Source organism: Mustela putorius, unplaced genomic scaffold, assembly GCF_011764305.1.
Source record: "Mustela putorius furo isolate JIRA1106 unplaced genomic scaffold, ASM1176430v1.1 tig00000224_pilon_pilon_pilon, whole genome shotgun sequence".
Taxonomy (NCBI): Eukaryota; Metazoa; Chordata; class Mammalia; order Carnivora; family Mustelidae; genus Mustela; species Mustela putorius.
The window spans coordinates 33,546,502-33,558,385 of NW_025421321.1; the positions used below are offsets into that span (position 1 = coordinate 33,546,502).

Consider the following 11,884-nt stretch of genomic DNA (forward strand, 5'->3'; position numbering starts at 1 on the left):
TTATTGGACTAACCTGTGGGAAGACAAGCTTCTGGAAAGGACAGTGCTATGAGATGGTGTTTGCCAACTGCCACAGAATACAGGCAAAGTTGAACATTCAGCAGAGACGCAGTGATGAGAGAAGAAGAAGGGGTGTTCCCACAGTGTACTGCTAAGCGGGGGAGAAGTTGGGTCTGAAACCCAGTCTACAGTGTCTGTCCCAGCTGTGCGTGACCCTCATAGATGGTGTCTCCTCCGCATAGAAGACATCCATAGAAAGGAGTTACTGGACTCACTGGGAGTTGTGAAGTGTGGGTGGGTGACTTTTTTTTTTTAAGTAATTAGCTTCATCTTTTTTTTTTTTTTTAAAGATTTTATTTATTTATTTGAGAGAGAGAGACAGTGAGAGAGAGCATGAGCGAGGAGAAGGTCAGAGAGCGAAGCAGACTCCCCATGGAGCTGGGAGCCTGATGTGGGACTCGATTCCGGGACTCCGGGATCATGACCTGAGCCGAAGGCAGTCATCCAACCAACTGAGCCACCCGGGCGTCCCGACTTTTGTTTTCTTGATGCTTCTCTTCTTGATTTCTGGGGCTTACACAAGAGGTTTTCCACAATCAGGGTCTGTTACTTTCCTGAGAGTGAGAAATATTGACCGAAACAGTTTCGAGTAAAGTGAGGCCCAGGCTGCTGTGTGGCAGCGGCGGCAAGGCCTGCCTTTTCTTCCCCCGCAGGGACCGCACCACCACGGTGGTGAACGTGGAAGGGGACGCGCTGGGCGCCGGCATTCTCCACCACCTCAATCAGAAGGCCGGGAAGCCAGGCGAGCAGGAGCTGAGCGAAGTGAAGGTGGAGGCTGTCCCCAACTGCAAATCGGAGGAGGAGACGTCGCCTCTGGTGACACACCAGAACCCCGCCGGCCCCGCAGCCAGCGCCCCCGAGCTGGAATCCAAGGAGTCGGTTCTGTGAGGGGGCTGGCCCCGGGCGTGCCCGCCGGCGGTGGCGCCCCGCCGTGTGAGGGCGGCCAGGGGGCGCGGGCCTCCTGCTCACCAACTTTTAGGCCCCTGCAATGCTTTGGCCCGGTCAAGGGTTCGAGGATTATGTTTCCGTGCAGGCATCGCGCTTCCCAGCGGGAACTGGTTACCGGAGACCGGGGCGCTCTGCCATATGGCTTGATCCGTGTACAGGTGCAACTGTGTGTGCTTTGGAAACCCGTCCTGGAGATGCAGGCTGGAGGCAGATCGGGCTCCCCGGGACGGGGTAGTTACGGCCTGGAAGAACGCACAGGTGCCCTTCACTGCGCGCAGGCAGCTCTGCCCTGCGGTCTTTCGGGGCAAACTAGGGATTTTACAGTCCTCTGTCATGCAGCCTCGTGAGCCAGAGTGATTGGAAAAATTCCCAAATTCTTACCTGTGACTGGAATTCACTGAGCTGGTACCTGAGGTATTGAGAGATTTCTAACTTGGAGGTGTGGCTGATTCTGAGTCACTGGTGGGCTTGGAGGTTCAGCACATTGTTCAGCTGGAACTACTACAGACCCCATTAGCACTGTGGGGGTCTCTGGTCAGTAGCATTAAGTAAACAGTTTAAATGCTGAGGTCAGAGAAAGGAGGGGGGATGCAGCCAGCAAGGGTAAGGGAAGCACTCTGTCAGGACAGATACACACACACACACAGATACACGCAGTCATCCTCAATCTCATTCCAGCCCCAGGGAAGTTTTCTGCTTCCAGGACCTGGCCTCTGACAACACTGTAGCTTTATCCCCCAACCAGGCCCAAGAGGGGACTTTTCCTCCATGATCTTCATATTCAGGACCTGCTGGCTCATTAATCCATTCTTAGAATTCAGCTAGCCCCCTAAAATGCTGCACTTTGCAAAACAAAAACAAAAATGAAAACACATAAACCCACTTACTAACTGGGGTGGGGTGCCCCATTGCCAGGTCCCCAGGTCTCCTGGCTTTGGCTAATTTGCTGTGGGCTGGGTTTCTTTTCCTGCCAGTAGATGAAAAGTTTAAGACTGGAAACCAAATGTCCCCATTCCTGCAGATACCTGCCGACTTGGTCTGAAACCAGGTGAGGGGGCTTTATCCAGAAGACCAGTGTTGCCAGGGACGGGGAGAGTGAAAAGCACAAGAATGTTCGTTCACTGTGGCTGTTGATGGTTCTCCGTAGTGTGACCTGCCGCGAGTCCTGGGCCTCACTTCACCCCATTTGTAAAATGGGGCTAATGTCATCTGCCTCTTACCTACCTCAGAGGGATTTGGTGAGGCAAACTGAGTGAATCCGTGAAAACAACCCTTTCATTTCTTGGATGGCAAGTGCTAACGACATACGTTCTTCTTATGTTTTACCCAAGTGAGACCTTTCTTCCTAGAGGCCTTGTGCTCCTGGTAAAGATAGCGTCTCTGAGCAGAACTTTGGTCTCTGCATGCAGTCGCAACTCTGCCATGCAGCCTGTTCTCTTCATAGGTATTTGCCAGTATCGAGTGCAACCTCTTCCTGGTTGTTCAGCTCCTCCTGAGTGAACCATCCCATCTGCAGCACGTTTCTGGGCCCCTGGCTTCCCCGAGACTCCCAGGTCCCCGGCACGGGCCATCCACCTCACAGCAGCCCGTTAACAGTTCCCGGACGTCCCACCTCGTGCTTTTTCTTGTTTTCACTATTGCTGTGACATGGCTGTCCCCCAGGCCCTGCAGAAAAGGAACACGCTGTGGAGATGTGTTTCTGGTGCTGTTGAGAATGGGAGGGCAGGGACAGAGGCAGTCAAGCCCCTCCTTTTGGGGTGTGTGCCAGAGTGGAAGGAGTGGGGAAGAGCCCTGGGCTTAGAGCTGGCCTGGCCAGTGGGAAGGCCCAGCTCCCTCCAAATCTCTTTAAACCAGCCCACCCGCTCCCATCCCCTGTGAGGCCAAGAGGGACCAGGAACTGAGCGGAGAGCTGCCTGGAAACCTTGACACTCTGGCTCCTTGCTGATCCCCCTTCTATTTTGAAAGGGGAAACAATCACATTGTTTGATCCCAAATTGCAAGTGAACATTCTGCCTTTGCCTCTGCTGTCTTTCCTTCTCCCACATATCTATGGCTCTATTTGCACACAAATGCATATATGTATGTGTGTCTCCATGTTGTTTTAGCTCTCATCCAAGCAAGTTTTGGATTTGGATTGAAGTGACCTAACCACAGTGTTGTGGCTTCTGCAAACTGATTTTCCTATGTCTAAAAGTAAGTTTCACAAAACGTTAAAATTAGAGCTGCCCATCTCATGAGCACGCCTCCTCTGTCCCAAACCTGGCAAGGCAGTAGGCAGAGTGCTGGGCCCAAGAGGGGCGCTTCTATATGAAATCCCATACGATAGCTCCCCTTCCTCTGGGAGGAAGGAGGTGCTGTGTGCCTCCTTGTTTTTCAGACCAGGCTGGGGAAAATCCTACTTTCTCACTGTCTGAAGCTATCTCCCCCACGCTTCTAACATGTTGTTGTAAATACTGTTCATCTCTGACTGTTGTGTGTGTATGTGTGTGTGTGTGACATTTGCCTTAAAACATAGCAGTCCTCAAAATGAATACAGTATTTCTGCTAGGATCTGCATGTTCCTTTCTTCCTCTCTTGTGTTCTGCAGTGGTGGTTCCAGGTAGTTCCAGGTTACAGAGCTTTTCTAGGGGATCACCTGAAGGGGAGCTGAATGGATTTTGTTCTAGCAGCTTTTAGCCAGCCTGATCTCCTGAGGCAGGGTAGGCCCGCTCTGGTGGGCCAAGCTTCTGCAGGGCAGTCACTGAGGTCCTGCTGTTTCTGGATGCTTCCTATTCAACACTAGCAAGGCTCAGGAAAAAGTGGGTAGTTTTGCTATATACCTCCATAAAATTAAGTCTTCTTAGAACAACTAGATCAACAGGCCTTAACAGAGCATCTATAAACCAAGACCCATGCTGGAAGAATGCCCTAGTCCATAGAATTACTGAGAAAGTCCCTGTGTGGGGCACTTGCCCAGGCCTCGACCATCATCCACCCTTTCTTTTATGTAATCTCATTTTCAGTGACACCACATTCCAGCACAATTAGGGAATTTAGAAGCCTCTTATGAAAGATTATCCAACAAGCTCATACTGGAAGCCTTAGTTTCCAGGTTCTGGGGCCTCTGAAGAAACACGTCCCGTTCTGACCTGGACATTTCCAGCTTTTCGTATCGTACAGACACCGGTTGTAGTTTCTGGCCAAGGCTTAAGGGGATGAAGTCAGAGTTTACACAGACCAAGGGCCAGATGGGGCCTGTTACTAAATGACCAGATTCTCACCTTGGAGGACAGCTGTCTTGCTTTTTGGTACTTAGTGCTTCAGTTTTTTAATATAGCTACAAATCAAGAGGAGCAATTCTTTTTTTAAATAAGATTTTATTTATTTGACAGAGCATGCAAGCAGGGGGAGCAGCAGGCAGAGGGAGAAGCAGACTCCCCACTGAGCAAGGAGCCAGGCAAGGACTCAATCCCAGGACCCTGGGATCAGGGCCTGAGCCAAAGGCAGATGCTTAACCAACTGAGTCACCCAGGTGCCCCAGCTTCCTTATCTTTAAAATGGGGACAATAATTTACCAGGGGCATAGGCTATTGTAAAGAGTAAAGGAGTTAATACATGTAAAGTGGCTCCGAAAGGTGCCTAGCACATGCCATGTGCTCTGGAGTGTTGGCTCTTAAGTCAGACATGCAATGGCAGAAAAAGTTCCTGACCAGCCCATGTTTCTTTCTGTATGGGCCCATCGAGTAGTAGTATCCCTTGCTCTCTTGAGGAGATAGGAAGATCTCTTTCAGCTGGTCTGTGATTTTAGAGTAGAGGAGTGTGCCCATTTGGAATATGTGTCCTAGAATTATTTGGATAGCTGCTTAAAAAGAACCAGCCCTGCAAACAATTGTCAGGATGCACTCAAATGTCTCTTATTCAGAACAGAAACCCTCTACTCATGCTCTCTCTCTAGCTGTATCCTTCCAAGTTGCCCCTCAGAATGATGGCAACACCCTGTCATCTAGATAGAAATTTGCTCTCCTGGTCAAGCTCAATCCCTCCTCCTCATGCTTCTGGGAGGTGCAGGCAGGCTTTGGTGTTGAGGGCGGTTCTGGTCCACCTCCCAGTCTCAGGGCCTTTGACCTGCAGTCCCCTTTACTTGGGACTGCCAGTAAGTGAGAACATAGCAAGAGGGAGAATACTAAGTCATTTGAAGGATGGACAGAGATTTAATCCATCATGCCTATGTAAGGAAGCCTGCATAAAAACCCAGAAGGGCAAGATTTAGAGAGCTCAGAGCTTTCAGGCTGGTGAACACGGGAAGGTGCTTGGTGGTGTGGGGAACCGCCCCCCCATAGACACACTGGAATTTGGTCTTAGAATCAGAGCTAGCCACTTTGGGTCTCTTCTTAGCACATGTGCCTTCTTTCACTATCTAGTTAGTGCTGTTGACACAAAACCTCCCTAGGCAGCTGTTAGTACTTATATTCAAACTTCTGCCATCTGCCTTTTTGTACAATAAAAGTATACTATGTTTATTTAGTATTGTTCTGTACAAAGCTGATAATGCCTTTCACATGAGGAATTACAGTCCTGAAGAAGAGTTAACATAGGTGTTCTTTCTTTTTTCTGTCTTTTAATAATACCCATTAGTCAGTACATGGAGAATTATCCTGTGTCCTCAGCCAGTGAGAGCTCTCATGGCATGCCCTATTGTGAGCTCTGGATCGATGAGCACTTGTGTTTACTTTTTCATTTTGAGTCATGGAAGTCAAAGTGGGTATTTCCCCATGGTGTTTCTGTTCTCGTGGCAACAGCTATTAAAAGACATCCAAGTGACAGGGCGAGAAGTGCCACAAACGTGTCAAGGAAGAGCGTCCAGCTGGATGTCCAGATGAGCCCCTTCAAGGAACCGGATGAACAAACAAGACAAAAATCAGCAGTTAGGCCTGGAGGCCGGGACCCCTCTAATGAACATCGGAGCACATGAGCATATGAAACTGAACAGTTAACTAGAAGGAAGAGTCACAGGAGACTTGTCACAACTTTAGGGGATTTGAAGAGAAGGATATCCCAATGCATCTCCTTGAGACCAGGCTGAATAGCTTTGATCCGGACAGAGTCCCCTACTAGTCAGTGTTCTAAGTTACAGACAACAGCATCCACTGTAGTGGCAAAAAGCAAAAAAGCACTGATTACACAGTATTAGGAGTACACTGAATTTCTGAGGAGGGAAACAGGTGGGTTGTTAGTAGCCAGGAGCAATGCAGCTAAGGGTTCTGAGTTCTAAAAAACTGTTTTAACAGAAGTTACATCGCTGCCACTGCCCACCCCCCCACACACCTGGGGCATTAGGAACCAGTGTAGAACCACCCCCCATGCCCCACCCCCTGCCAGCAACTGCAACCTTCCAGTGTAGCTCTACCCTGTATTCCTCAGTGCTACCTTCACAGGCTCGCCTCTGAATTTCATACAGGTGCCTCTGCTTGGCAGGGCTTCAGGGAAATCCAGGAAGGTCGTCTCTAGTTTTCTTAGCCCTCACAGATCAGGAAGCTACACCTGAGGGAGGTTAGAAGGGGCTTTGAGCCAATGGGTCTGCCACAGCCCCCACTTAGAGGACATGTGCCCCTATTCCAGACAAGGTCAGAAGTTCCCTAAATGTTAGGACAAACGCAGACTTTCATACGAGTGAATGAAACACTTCAAACCTTGGCGGTGCTACTGCCCGCCAGCCAGTGGATCTCTGTGGTATCACTATCTTTGTTCAGCAGTTTTCATTTGACAGTTACGTGAACTTGCACTTCTTTTTTTATCCCTCAAATGAGCAGAAAAGCAGAACTGAGAGGAATGATAGTTGTGATATTAAGCATAGGCCTCATAAGTTTAATAAAACTGAAGGAAAGTTTACCAGGAGTACCAAAAGCAGTCAACCCATATCCTCAATGAGACCCTTACTGAGGAAAAAAAGTTGAGTTGCTTATTCACATGTAAAGAACACATTTAAACTTGTAACACTATATATGTGTGTATATACATATGTGTATATGTATATATTTTTTTGATGGTTTTATTTTTGAGTAACCTCTACACCTAACATGGGGCTCGGACTCACAATCCTGAGATCAACAGTCACATGCTCCACTGACCAGGGCAGCTAGGCGCCCCCACTAAAACTATTATCATTGAAAAATATGTCTGATGGACAAAGTATCATTAGATGAGCCATTTATCTGGATGAGAGTGAAGTAAAGACATGAGGGAAGGACAACTGAGGGAAAGGTGCCTTCCTCACTGTAAAGTTTTTTCCGGCGAGATAAACACAACACCAGGCAAAGTGGGTGCAAGGCAAGAGTTATTAAAAACGCTCTCCGGCGAAGTTTCAGGGCTCAGGAGAAGGGGAGCCAGGAAAGTTGCGCCGGGAGGAGGTGGGCACCCTCAGGCGAGGTTCCGCCACTCTGGAAAGCAGAGTGGCGGAAGTCGCGCCCAAGGCAGGGAGGAGGGGGCTTTTAAGGGGTCTCGGAGGAAGCTCAGGGGTCTTTTGGAAGTTTCCCTTATTTGGATATCCCGCCTGCTCATCGGGATCCCATTGGTCCATGGGAGCCCGGGGCAGGGGTCTCAGATTCCTGCTTGGGCCTTTGTTCTCCTGTCCGAGCTCAGGTCTTGTGGCGGGAACTTTCGCCATCTTAGTAACCCTTCCTGCCAGCCCAACACTCACCACAGCAGCAAGGGGTTCGAAGGGGTGTCAGGGGCTGATCAGTCTACGCCATGTCTATCATGGTCAGGGCTCCATGGGCTACACAGAGCTAAACACTTGTCCTGTGTATGCTGCTTCCTTGTTGGCTACAATGAAATCTCCTTTCGCCTTCTGACTAATATCTTCTCCCACTTACAAACATATTTCCCCCTGCATCATTCCCACCTTAGGGATGCTGGTATCTTCCAACAGAGCCCAGAATTGCTCATTGCTGAGGTAGCCACTAGCCTGCTCCTGAGACTTTCTTTTTGTGAACTGTAAATGACTGGTCCTAGTACTGGTCCTACGACCAAATTCTCTTCTTTTCCTTTGCTTTCTTCTTCTCTTTCTTTTCTTTTCTTTTTCTTTTTTTTTTTTTTTAAATATTTTATTTGTTATTTGACAGAGATCACAAGCAGGCAGGGAGAGAGAGAGAGGAGGAGGAGGAAGCAGGCTCTCTGCTAAGCAGAGAGCCTAATGCGGGGCTTGATCCCAGGACCCTGGGATCATGATCTGAGCTGAAGGCAGAAGCTTTAACCCCCTGAGCTACCCAGGCACCCCTTCTTTTCTTTTTTAAAAAGAAATGGATTGGAACTTCACCAAAGAAACAAAACCATCTTAATTGGGACCAATGGAGTCATTACTGGAGCTAGGGGGCCACCCTGTGGCTAAGTGTCAAAAAATGAGGTCCAAGGTCCCCCCACCTACATTTCTGCAATTAATCTTTTCATCCTAAAGAGCAGACAGAAACACCAAGACAATATTTGCTAAGTTTCTGTTCAGAATGTTCTATTGGCTTTCCTAGATAAAAGATTTAGGCCAAGTATGTATCTAGACCATCATTAGCATCACTTAGAAACTTACTAGAAATGCAGATTTTAGGTCCACCCAAACCCACTGAATCAGAAACTAGGGGTGGGGCCAGCCATTGAGTTTTAGTAACTCCCCTCCCCTAGGTGATTCTGATACCAGGTAGACTGAGAACCACCAGTTTAGACCATCTAGGTAAAAGATCATCTCCCTGGGCTGGGCCAGCATAGCAGCTGTACTAACTTGCTGATTGTAATTATTGTGTCATTCATTCAGCAACCGATGCATTTCATTCATCTAACAAATGCCTAGCATGAAAGCCTATGTGATTGGAGCAGAATAGCTGAGGGGGAGTAGAGGAAAGGAGTTTGAGAGGCAGGCATGGGCAAGGTTGTGTAGACAAGTAGACCACAATGAGGATTGATGGGTCATGGGAGCTGCTGGAGGGAACTAAGGGAAGAGAGAAGACTGTCTTATAAATAATCACTTTGGCTATAGATGGAGAACAGATTGTCATTGGAAGCAGAACAGGTAAGAAGCTAGAACAAAACTCAGGAGAGGGGAATGGTGACTTGGATGGGGTATGGCAGTTAGATGTGTTGAGATGGCTGGTTCTGAATGCATTTTGAAGGTAGAGCCAGTAGGATTTACGGATGGATTGGATGTGAGATGAGGGAATCTAGGTGGACTCCAAGGTATTGTGCCTGAGCGAAACATATTAAGTGAGAAATAATTAAGTGCCTACTAAAGATATACTTAAGATGTATTGCATAAAGATCAAATGTTTTAGTAGGCAAGACCAATTAAATGAAGATTATGGGTTGTTTTTCTTTCCACATAATTTACCCAGTTCTTTTAGCCAATATATCTCTTCTTTTATAAAAATGTTTTAATTTCAATAAGCTACTCAGTGGATTGTCACAGACAATACTTTTATGCACTTGTATCTACAATGAACATAGAGGTTGTACACAAGGAACACAGAGGTTGTACTTAAGGTAATCAACGGCTATTCTTCACATTAGAAGTAGAAACAACTCCTTTACCAATTTGCTACTTTTCTTCCTGCGGTGCAAATTAGCAGCAATTATGCATACCTGCAGACATACATTTTAATATCTAATAGAGCCATACCCTCCCCCACTTAATTTAGCAGCCAGATACCTGGCAACCTTAACCATCTGGAACTCCGGTATGAATTCCCAAACTATTCTCAGCAGCTTAAGTGATTTATCTAAAATTAGGGTTAATGGTTTAATAAGCTTAATTATTTGATTTCCTCTGGCAAACTTCCATTTTTCCCAGATTTAATCTAATTCAGTAAGTGGTTATTGAGTGCCTACTGTGCACAGGGCACCCTGTCAGGCTGCCATGAGGAGTGTACAAGGGACAGCAGAGAGGAGATTACATTCACCTGGAGGGGGAGGAGGTGGAGGGGAGCAGACCCACTGGCTGGCACAAGGAAGAGAGAAGGAGGGCAGAATACCACCTAAGAAAGAAGTCTCAGAGCTTTTGATTCAGCACTAATAACACCAGATAATTAAAGAGCACCCTAGGCTAAATTACAGCAAGCTCCGTGCCTGAGCTTTCCTAACAACGACAATGAGTCATAAAATTAAAAAGAAAGACGATTGTTAGTAATTTAATTTCTTACTGGGAAATGATACAGACATTTTGGAAAACGTTTAACCAAAATAATTAGCATTTAACTTAAAGGGTCTTCTCTGGTTGTCATAAATGATTAAATTTGAACTATCTCCTTTCCATTAGAATTAATAGGATGTTAATTAAGTGTAAATGTATTGTAAACGTACCTGAAATGTTCTATTAAGGAAGAATTTGAAAACTGTATATTGACTGGCCAAATAGACTGCTAGTTTGATCTTTTCATATTAATGGGCTATGGGCTAGATGTACTGGGACTGGGGAGCAATTGCTAAGTTGTTGTTACCTTGGGTTCTTTCCTTTATTTCAAATTTCCCATAATAAAAGTTTTTTGTTGTTGTTTTTTGTTTGTTTGTTTTTTAAATACACAGAAAAGGGGGCGCTTGGGAGGCTCAGTGGGTTAAGCCTCTGCCTTCAGCTCAGGTCATGATGTCAGGGTCCTGGATGAAGCCCCACATCACGCTTTTTACTCAGCGGGGAGCCTGCCCCCCACCCCCGCCTGCCTCTCTGCCTACTTGTGATCTGTCAAATTAAAAAAAAAATCTTTAAAGTAATAGAATAGCATAAGGAACGTCCATATAGTATATTCATCACTCATTGTTCAATCTCATTTCATCTACATCCACTCACATCCCCCTCCTATATTATTTTGAAGCAAATCCCAGACATCATATAATTTTATCCATGAATGTTTCAGTATATATCTTTAACAAGTAAGGACTCTTCTCTCTTTTTTTTTTTTTTTTTTTAAGATTTTAGTTGAGTGAGAGTGCGCATGCGCGGGGTAGGGACGCCAACTCCTTACTGAATAGGGGAGCTCAGCCCAGCCTGACTGGGGGTCTTGATCCCAGGACCCTGTTAACCGACTGAGCCACCCAACCGCCCCCAGGTAAGGACTCTTTAAAGAAATCCCCCAAGCTCTGTTATCATGCCTTAAAAAATTAACAGTAATTATGTAATAAAATCAAACTCTGGTCGGCTTGAATTTCATTTGCTTTGTAAAGTTACGATGTGTATTAGTTTGATATGATTTCAACTCCATTTGTCTACGAGTTGAGTTGTTTTAATCCACCTGCTTATGACAAAGACCCCCAAAAAAGTTCTTAGAAGTTAAGTTGTTTTGATATGAGATAAGTTGTGTCAGGATGGTATCATCTGTTCTCACTGAGAAGAGGCAGGGAACTCACTGCAGGGGTGGGGGCCCTGTTGGGGCTTATCAGTGACGTAAGAAGCATCTGCGGCAAGTTAGTCTATAAATAGCGAGAGCGAGAGACGGTGAGGACTATCAGAGAGGGTTTGTCCGAGTTCAGCTGTACTTTGCTAATGTAAATAGCTCTCGGAAGACCTTGGGGCGATCAGCTCCTGCCTGGGTCAAGGCTGCCGTAAAGGTGACTCTTTCCTCCAGTCGTGAAAGCTGAATAGCAGCCATAAAGGAGATCCTCTGGCCCGCGTCCCCAGCAACGTGCCCTAGCAACCAGGGATTTTCACTTTTGCCTGGGCAACAGGACGGCAGCCCTGAGTTGGTTAAACCATCTCTCCTGAATACCAGCTAATCATAATCATATACCACAATTAAATTTAGACTTTACTCCTTTTGTCTTTCCTTGTCTGAACAATTATGTGATTAATCTCTCATTGGTTTGGAGTGTGTTGTTTACTGGCAATGAGACATTATCCTGTTTGCTATTGGCTTGTGACATTCCCACA

The 11,884-nt window shown here is 46.6% G+C and overlaps 1 protein-coding gene across 2 annotated transcripts in view; it reads left to right on the forward strand.

The window, feature by feature from the left end:
- The window catches only part of SLC1A4 (solute carrier family 1 member 4), a 34,439-nt gene extending 23,919 nt beyond the window's left edge, over window positions 1–10,520 (forward strand). The window contains exons 8-9 of one of the 2 annotated variants that reach the window (XR_006606070.1): window positions 714–5,447; window positions 8,257–10,520. Coding sequence is in view for 1 of the 2 variants with exons in the window: in XM_004742073.3 (XP_004742130.1) it covers window positions 714–948 (235 nt within the window). In the remaining variant the exon portion in view is untranslated. Of the gene's footprint in view, window positions 1–713; window positions 6,875–8,256 lie in introns of those variants that run through there. The other variant, XM_004742073.3, reaches the window with a different exon arrangement.
- The last annotated feature ends 1,364 nt before the right edge of the window (window positions 10,521–11,884 follow it).